The 9,178-nt window shown below is 35.1% G+C and overlaps 1 protein-coding gene across 3 annotated transcripts in view; it reads left to right on the forward strand.

Annotated features, from left to right (window-relative positions):
• Positions 1 to 8,650, forward strand: part of PGM2L1 (phosphoglucomutase 2 like 1) — a 42,644-nt gene extending 33,994 nt beyond the window's left edge. Inside the window, exons 13-15 of one of the 3 annotated variants that reach the window (XR_009454407.1) lie at positions 815 to 948; positions 3,104 to 3,492; positions 6,262 to 8,650. Coding sequence is in view for 2 of the 3 variants with exons in the window: in XM_059708449.1 (XP_059564432.1) it covers positions 815 to 948; positions 3,104 to 3,206 (237 nt within the window). In the remaining variant the exon portion in view is untranslated. Of the gene's footprint in view, positions 1 to 744; positions 949 to 3,103 lie in introns of those variants that run through there. The other 2 variants (XM_059708449.1, XM_059708450.1) reach the window with 2 other exon arrangements.
• The last annotated feature ends 528 nt before the right edge of the window (positions 8,651 to 9,178 follow it).

Here is a 9,178-nt window from a genome sequence, read left to right on the forward strand (position 1 = left end):
GTCTCTGCCTTAGGAACTAGTGTATGGCAGTAGCACTGATCGAGAGAAGGATCTCAAGGATAGGACCGAGCTCGGGACCCCTGAGGGAAGGCCCCACTGCCAACCCCCCCTGTCCTAGGGCAGCCCCCACAGCTCCTTTGAGATGCCGTCACAGACCAATCTGTGGTCTAGGAAGAGTAACAGTGTTAATCCATATATTTACTGTCAGTAAAGCTTTGGTTCTTTTTGTGCTTTTAATTTTGAGGTAAAAATATTGATTTTTGAACCCCAGTGAATTATTTTGCCTGTCCCCCAGGATAGGTGCACTCTGCCCTGGCGAGTTAATAAACTGTGAAAGTACTTTAAAATTATAAAGCACTTGGCAAATGTAGAGGCTGTTGGGACTTTGATACAGATAGACCTGGCTTCAACTTCTTGCTCTGCCACTTAGCGGATGACCTGGAGCAGGTCCTTTACTTGGAGTCTTGCCCGTAAATTGGCAGTAGTATTTACTTTGCGGGATTATTGTTGGGGTCCAGAGACCATGTATGTAAGGAGAGGTATATAATCCCATGACTGTATCATAAATGTTCAGTAAATGGTATATTTGTAAATTATGTATGTAGTATTTTTTGTATTTTATAATTCTTTTTTAACAGTTTTTATTGTTAATTGTGGTAAACAGTTAAAACATAAATTTTACCAATTTAACCATTGTTAAGCATACAGTTCAGCACTGTTAACTACTTTCACATTGTTGTGTAGATCTCCAGAACTTTTTCATCTTGCTAAACTGAAACAAGTGCAATTAAGCTGTTGTTACAATTGTGCATAGGTGTTGCCTGTGAGTAAAAGCAGCCAGATGATTACATTTACTTTTCAAAATGGCTGTGTCGCTACTCTTCGGACAAGTGGGACAGAACCAAAGATCAAGTATTATGCAGAGATGTGCGCATCACCTGACCGGAGGTGAGAGCTGACTTTTTAAATATATACGAAAAAGTTTTATTGAGGTATAATTCACATATCAAAGAGTTCGCCCACTAAAGCATACTACACAATAGTTTTAGTGTATGGAAGGTTGTGCAGACATCACTACAATCAATTTTAGGCCATTTTCATCACCTCAAAAGGAAACCCCATACCCATTAGCAGTCACTTCCCATTCCCCTCTCTCCCAGCCCTAGGCAACCACCAATCTACTATCTCCCATTATAGATTTGCTGCTTATTCTGAACATTTTGTAGACATGGAATTATAAAATATGTGGTTCTTTGTGACTGGCATCTTTTAGCATAATGGTTTTAGTTTTGGGTGTTGTTGTTTTTTAATTTCAGAGAGGAAGGGAGAGGGAGATAGAGATAGAAACATCAATGATAAGAAAGAATCATTGATCGGCTCCTTCCTGCATGCCCCACACTGGGGATTGAGCCCTCAAACCTAGCTTGTGCCCTGACCAGAAATCGAACCATGACCTCCTGGTTCGTAGGTCAATGCTCAACCACTGAGCCACATCGGTCGGTCAGCATAATGGTTTTTTTAGGTTATATATCATTATGGTGGGGGTCTTTTGTTTTTGTTTTTTTAGTATAATGTTTTTAAGGTTCATCCATATTGTAGCAGGAATCAGTACTTTTTAAAAAATTATTTTCATGGTTCAATAATATTTCATTGTATGGATCACATTTTATCCATTTATCAGGTGATGGATGTTTGGACTATTATGAATAATGATGCTACAAATGCTTGCATACAGGTTTTTATGTGGACATAGGTTTTCATTTCTCTTGGGTATGTATCTAGGGGTAGAATTGCTGGATCATATGGTAATTCTATATTTAACCTTTTGAGAATCTTCTGGACAATTTTCCAAAGCAGCAATACCATTTGGGAATTGAATTTTTAAATTTTGGTGGATTTATATTCCTAGAGAGGCTCTCTGAGCTTTAATAGTAAATATAAAGAAATGATCAACAAATAATTTGTTTATTGCCAAATACTCATTTGTTGCATCTAATATGATTTGATCTGCCCAATTTATTTCCTTTTAAGAGTATGTGAATAAATAACTTTAATAAACGTATTCAAAGGCTGTTTAAACTTATTAAAAGTAGTACCTTCTATAGTGTTGGCATTGATCAATATATTTTTGGGAAGATTTTTTTGGAATTGACTCCAAGGTATATTATTTAGTATTTCCCTAAATCTTTGTGTTTCCTTTGGTGGCGGGGTGGGAGGGAGTGGTGGAGAGAGCAGAGTTTAAAGTAAACCAAATTGGGTAATGCTACATTTGTATAAAAATGAAGGACGTCCCTGCCGGTGAGGCTCAGTGAGTGGTTGGGTGTCGACCTGTGAACCAGGAGGTCACGGTTCGATTCCTAATCAGGGCACATACCCTGGTTATGGGCTCAATCCCCAGTGTGGGGCATGCAGGAGGCAGCTGATCAATGATTCTCTCTCATCGTTGATGTTTCTGTTTCCCTCTCCCTTCTCTCTGAAATCAATAAAAATATATTTTTTAAAAAGGTTTATAAAAATGAAGGATGATTATTAAAGTAACAAAAAACTGGTTTGTTGAGTAGCGTGTAAAATAACCGAAGGCAGTTTACAAGAGGCTTTTCTGGAAATGTTTTGGGCAACAGTAGCTCTTCCGGTGAGGACTTTGAAGGATGTACTTGTAAGTGTCCATTTATTTTTCAAACCTCTCATTCTTATATTGATACTTCCTTCTGGTGCCTGAAAGACAATGCCGTATCATCCCAGAGTATTTGTACAGGTTATTCTTCAAAGTGTTTCAGGAAGCCATTTCTCTTAACACCCAGCCTTGGTGTTCGAAGCCATTAAATCGCCTCGCCCAGGAGAAATCTTTAGGTGTGCTATAACTCATCCATGTATCATGTTCCAAGGGACTCCTCTTAATGCAGGTCAACCTCAGTTTGTGATATTTCTTGTGTGTTAAACCCCCTCCCTTGGTCTTGTTTTAGTTTAAATGAGTAAATTTCTCTTTTGTTTACCAATTGTTTAATCATTCCATCAGGCATATGGCTTCTTAAAATGTTATAATAATTAAAATGTTAAGGCTATGAAATTCAAGAAATTCAGAACTCTTCATTTTTTTTTCCAGTGACACTGCCTTACTAGAAGAGGAATTGAAGAAACTCATTGAAGCTTTGATAGAGAATTTTCTTGAGCCCAGTAAAAATGGGCTGATCTGGCGTTCTGTTTAGTGGACATTCGTACATCATTACTTTGCGCTGTCATATGGAACAGGGCAGCCAGGAACTTCATGCATCCAACTTGTGTTAGCATTCCCTCTCTATCTCATCTGGCCAAGTATCCTTTTCCTTTTATTTTTCTCTTTTTGGTTGGCTGACTAAACAAACCGTATAACTTTGATATGAAGTAGTCTGGAGAAAATGATTCAAATTTTTCATAATCTTGAACAAAAGTCATGACGTTAAAAGTATTATAGTAACGTCATTCTTCCTTTAACAGAAACAAAACTGTGCAAAAGTGAGTTTTCTTATTAAAGTGTGATTAAGTAAGCTTAGTTCCATATTCTTGTAATTGTGTATAGCATGTGTTTTCATTTAAAAAAATAGGCAGATAAATGTATAATTATCGAGTTAGTTAAGAAATTTATTTCACAAAATTGGCAAGAAAACAGCACTACTCTCAGAATACTGTGGAAAAGTGTCATTGTTACATCATAGGTATTGACTTACAAATTAGAGTATGTGAGATAGGGTATTTAGCATTTCTAGCTTAGAACAGATGTTACAAATGTGGTGTCCAGCTCTTCTGTTTCAGTGCTGCTGGTGCAGTGTAAATTTATTGTATGTGTTTAAAATTCCACGTTTACTGAACATAGACAATAGTGGCAATATTCCTAGAAACTTGGCTCTTGTCAAATTTCTCAGTGCCTTCTCAGGGTATGGTTTGAATTGAAACAGTGTTCCTGCATTGAATATAATTTAATTCATTAATTTTCAGACAGTTCAGGAAAATCTTTCAAACTCTATAGGTGCATTCCCTCTATATTAAATAGGTTTGCTGACTTTAAGATCTTATGAATGTATATAAAATTATTAATAAAAGCAGGCTCAATGTAACTGTAGTTAAGCATCTTCGTGTTAGAATTAAATGTTAGTTACCACAGCCTTTGAGTCAAGAAAAAGATCTGAACTGAGAAAAGAGCTCAATTTATTTAAAAGTCTAACATTTGGATTATAAATATATAGATTTATTCCTTTATCAAATGAAGTAATACCAATTTTACTAGTAAATAAAACATTCAGATTTTAGGTATTATAAAACACTAAAACTACATGTTTTCAAACTAATGTCCAGTTTATCCTAACATCTTTCTGGCTTCTATACAATTTCTTATCACAAGAGTAACTATTTTTTGATGTGGAAAAAAAAATTGGAAGGTCACTGGTTGATTTTGCAGCCTTCTAAAGAGACAGTGGAGAAGCTGTGTTCGATCCTTTTTAAAAGTGTATCCTGTTATATATAGCTCAGAGAATACTTCAACACATGTGGCATAGTTAAGAGGTAACAATAACAAGGTCTTGGGTGTAATCTTCTAAACAAATTGCCTATGGAAGATAACTGGTATTAGAGAATTTATTTCCTAAAAATAATGACATAAATTTGAACTGATTAGAATACTTATTAAGTCATGGTTTGGTTTGTTGTAGCTATTGGCTAACATTTGGTTGAACTTATATAATCCAAGTGTAATTTTCAAATTATTGTATTGCCACTATTGTTAATTTATTCCTTTCTTCCTTTCGTATAGCTGGATCTTGTATGACTGTAGATAATAGACAGATAGCTAAATGTAGAGCACCATATTTCTAAATGAGTTTGTCTTCAATGGCTTCGTACTAAAGTGTGTAGAATTTTTTGCTTTATGCACTTTTAGGAATGTAGATATTAATTTAGGAAATGGCTTATATTCCACAAAGTGGTATGAGCAATGCTATATATATGGAAAATATGTATATTTGGTTTCAGTGTCTGTTTTTTATTGACTGAAGAACAAAGTGGAGCTAAAATGATACAATAGCCCATATACAATCCATAAAGCCATGTTATGATGTCATTCTATAGTAAAGAGAACAGCTTTATTTGAGTGCTTTAATGTAATGCAACATTTCAGTCGTCTTAATCAAGGTGAAAAGTTATTAAAGCTTGGATTCTTATCTCAAAAAATTAAAAATCCAAAGTTAAAATTAATAAAAATTTTCAAGTGTTCCCAAAGTGTATAAATTGAGGAAATTATTTGATTCTAGCCCAATTCTCAAGTCTTACTTGAGTGTGATATTTAGCATGAACTGGACGTAGTGGGTGTACACTTGCCTAACAGGATAAATTCGGTAGCCCCAGCCAACCAGGTCAGACAGAAGTGCTGACCAGCAGGTCTCAACTTTGGTCTCTCTATTGTTTATCTTTTTCTTTATAAACAATCTCATGGAAATGAATGCATCCTCACTGAGTGTGCAGATCAAAACTGGGATTTTCTAGAACTCTGGGGAAAGGAAAGAATTAGTGGGGCAAGATTAAAGCATAAGTTGGGAATAAACAGTAGAAATAAGCAAACAATAGAAAGGTCAATAGGTAGCACAGGAAATGCTTTTTGTCAAGGGCAAATTTATCACCCTAAAAACGGAGTAAATGGACTGTAGGCAAGTTGTTTAATTGTGTTTATTTGTTGTGACGATGAATGAGTAGTGAACCTTTGTTTTCTTTTATTGGTGACCACTAAAGAGGCCATGTTTTAAGGCCTGAGAAAAAGAACCCCTCTTACTGATCAGTTTCTGAGAGAAGGCTGTTTCTTAGGAACATATGGGAACTGGGGAGGGGATATAGCAGAAATGAAAAGGAATAAAATATAGATTGGAAAATAAGACCTCTGAGAAAAAAGTTTAAAAAAAAATAAGATCATTTAATTCTGGAGAGGAGAAAGCTGTTGAGATAGTTTAATAAATCATAAGTTATTGAGTATTATTTTGAACAACTTAAATTAAGAAGGAATATAACAAACTGTTCTCCATCTCCAGGAAGGATAAAATAGGAGGGAATAAGGGTCTTTAAGAAAAAAGAAAAAGAAAGACAACATGAATAGTTTACGATTTAAAAACTTGGGCAGGAATTGTTATGAAGCTTTCAATTTGATTTTGATTTTTAAGAGAATAAAAATTTAAATATTATAGGATATGCTAAATGGCTTTTACAAGTTCTTTCTAAACCTTTTTTTTTTTTTTTTTAACTCAGGTTGGAACAAAGATGTCATAAAGAGCACTGAAAGTAACATTTGAATTTCACTCCATATCGATAAGAATTTAGCTCATAAGATAAATTTGTTGAGTAGTAGATGCATGAGTACAGTGAATAAGACCTGCTTAGATGTTATTTTTAATTTAATCTGGCAAATTAAGTGAGACTTGAACATAATTTTGTTCATCTTGAAGAATGTATAGCATTATAGGGTATTTGAGGGGTTTGTTTTAAGTTTACAGTATTGTTATTTGGATGTAGTAACTTTAGCAGAGAGTTTCTAAGAGATTGGACACTTTGGAATATCTCTATATAGGAAATAAAACTTCTGTTTCTTAAGCAGATTGCTTCTAGAATTGATGCAACAAAGATATAGAGTTTAATGGAGGAATTGTTCTATGAGCTGCTGCTATTGGTATTTCCTTCAGATCTTTCCTGTTGTTCATGATTCTGCTTGGATAAATTTAATTTTATGTCTTTTTTTTTTCTCTACCTCCCTCTTTCCTCCCACATTTTGTTACTGTGAAATGCTACTGCCCTGTTACCTCACTGATAAGAAATCTTTAACTGTATCTTTCAGAATGCTTTAAACTTATTCATAAACTAAGTTGGTTTATGGACTTTTGAGTATTTTGTTATTGTGAGAAGACATTGTAAGAAGTAATTTTAAATCTATTTTATAACTTTTTGTGGTCTACCTGGATACTGTATGTTAAATTATTAATGGCTTTTTACAATTCACTTGTTTTCTGAGATTGCTCTAGAAACTGATGAGGAAAGAGTCATACTAACCAAAATGAATGGTCAATTAATCTAGTATATTATTTTCAGTTTCCTTGTATTTTGGGTATCCAAAGCACAAGATTTGAGGAAATTATTTTTAAATATTTGTGTCTCAAAACCCCTTATCATAAGCCATAAGGAGTCTAAGTAAAAAGAAGAGAATCTGTCATTGTCTCAGGACACAGCATGACTTGAGTTCTAGTTGGAAACAAAGTTAGTGTTGACCATTGGTTAAGATATTGATCATCCTGTTATATTCATTAAGCCAGCTTTTCTCTTTATTCATTAAAGACTATGTACTTAAAAGAGAGAACATAAAGAATGAGTACAGCGACCAAGGGCACAGTGACCTAGCTAAAGTTTGCTTCTCAGATTTCTCCATCAGCACGACCCTAAAGCAGAATGTGTGGGGAAGGGGTCTGAGAGCAAAATCAGAAGCAGTCGACCACTCACGAAATTCATGTCCTGCCTCAGAAATGGAAGCGGGTTTTGCGTTCTCCATAATAAAACTGTGTTGCTATAAAAACGACTCCTTCGATCTTCACCAAACCCGGTGCCACCATAAAGGAGCACGTGTTTACCACGTGGCCTCTCCGTTTTCTCCTCCAAAACCCCCTCCAATTGCCGCCCATCCCTGGGCGTACACACACTGACTCGGGTGTGAGACATAGAAACAGAGAACATCGATAGGATGTTTCCTGCCCCTCAGTAGCTGGCCTTTGACAGTACTGATGACAGGTGAAACTGACCTGGAGCAGTTATGTGACCAGCGAACCTTGTAATATAGTTAGAGGTATTGGCCACTTGTTCTCTTTAATTTATTGGCGTTCCTTGACTATCAGCTGCATTTATTATTTCTCATATCCACACCACCTAGTATATAGTACCTGTTACAGAGTGCTTAACTGGTAATAATAGTCATTAAGGGATTTTATTTTAAAGAAGCAAATAGTTTGATAAACAATAAAAATATTAATCCTCACCACTAAAATGTATAAGTAATGTTTATTAAGCACACACATCCTTAAATACTCAGTTTCTCTGGAAAAAGCAGAGCATATTCTTATTTGGAAATTGTGTATAATGCCTAGTATTTTACATTCAAAGTAAGGTATTGGCCAAGAAGGCTAAGAAAGCGTCTATGTAGACTTAACATCACTAATACAAGTGCCATTTTGAGCCTGCTAGTGCTACCGTCCAAGTGAGTCACAACTAACTTAGTTGTATTTGGTGTATTTTTGTTCAAGTGTTATGATTCAGCATGTATCTGACAAGAGCCACTCCAGAGTCCACATCTATATATGGCGAGGCCTTCTTGTTTTGGGCTAAAATAAACTCTTTGTATACATCATTGACTATGCCAGATAAATTGTGTGCAGTTAAGAATGAATTATTTTTCTGACTGTGTAGCAGTAGTTCAAAATTATGCCCTTGTTTTAACAGTTTCTGTCAATATCTTCCCATCCCCCCCCACTCCCCCAAGAAAACACCAGGGTGTTAAATACTGAGAATTTGCACTTTAAGCATTTGTGTTGTGGATTTCTTGTGGTTTTAGCCAAATGAAGTGTTGTCAGTAATAAACAGGTCTTTTTTTAAGCATGAATTTCTGTGTAATTTTTATATCTTACTGTGTAGTTCATCAAGTTTGCTATCCAAACTGAATACATTTTTAAAATATGTGTGACACATCCTGGAATCCACTTTGAGCCTACATAAATATTCTAGCTCATTATCCAATAAATATTTCTTGATTGGTTTATCAGAAGTCCCAGAAAAAAGAATTGATATTAAAGTTTGTCCGTCTTATTTTTCTCTTTCTCTCCTTCAGTTGACCTCATTTGTCTGTCCATGTTGTTAGCATGTGCTAATATAATATTGTTCATAGCACATGATCAAGTGAACAAATAAATTAAGTAGCATTAATTTGTCCCCATGGTCTCCATGAGTGTAACTTTTTCACTACTGTAATACTGCCTACAACCAAGTAGGTGCCCAGTAAATACAGGGTGTCCCAAAAAATGTGTACACACTTTGAATGATTATAAAGTCAGTGTTTATTAACATACAGTTCATTTTCAAAATTCAAACGAATCTACAGAAATGAATAATTTTTTTGTCAATGACTGTTTTC

The sequence above is a fragment of the Myotis daubentonii genome, chromosome 9 (assembly GCF_963259705.1).
Source record: "Myotis daubentonii chromosome 9, mMyoDau2.1, whole genome shotgun sequence".
Classification (NCBI taxonomy): domain Eukaryota; kingdom Metazoa; phylum Chordata; class Mammalia; order Chiroptera; family Vespertilionidae; genus Myotis; species Myotis daubentonii.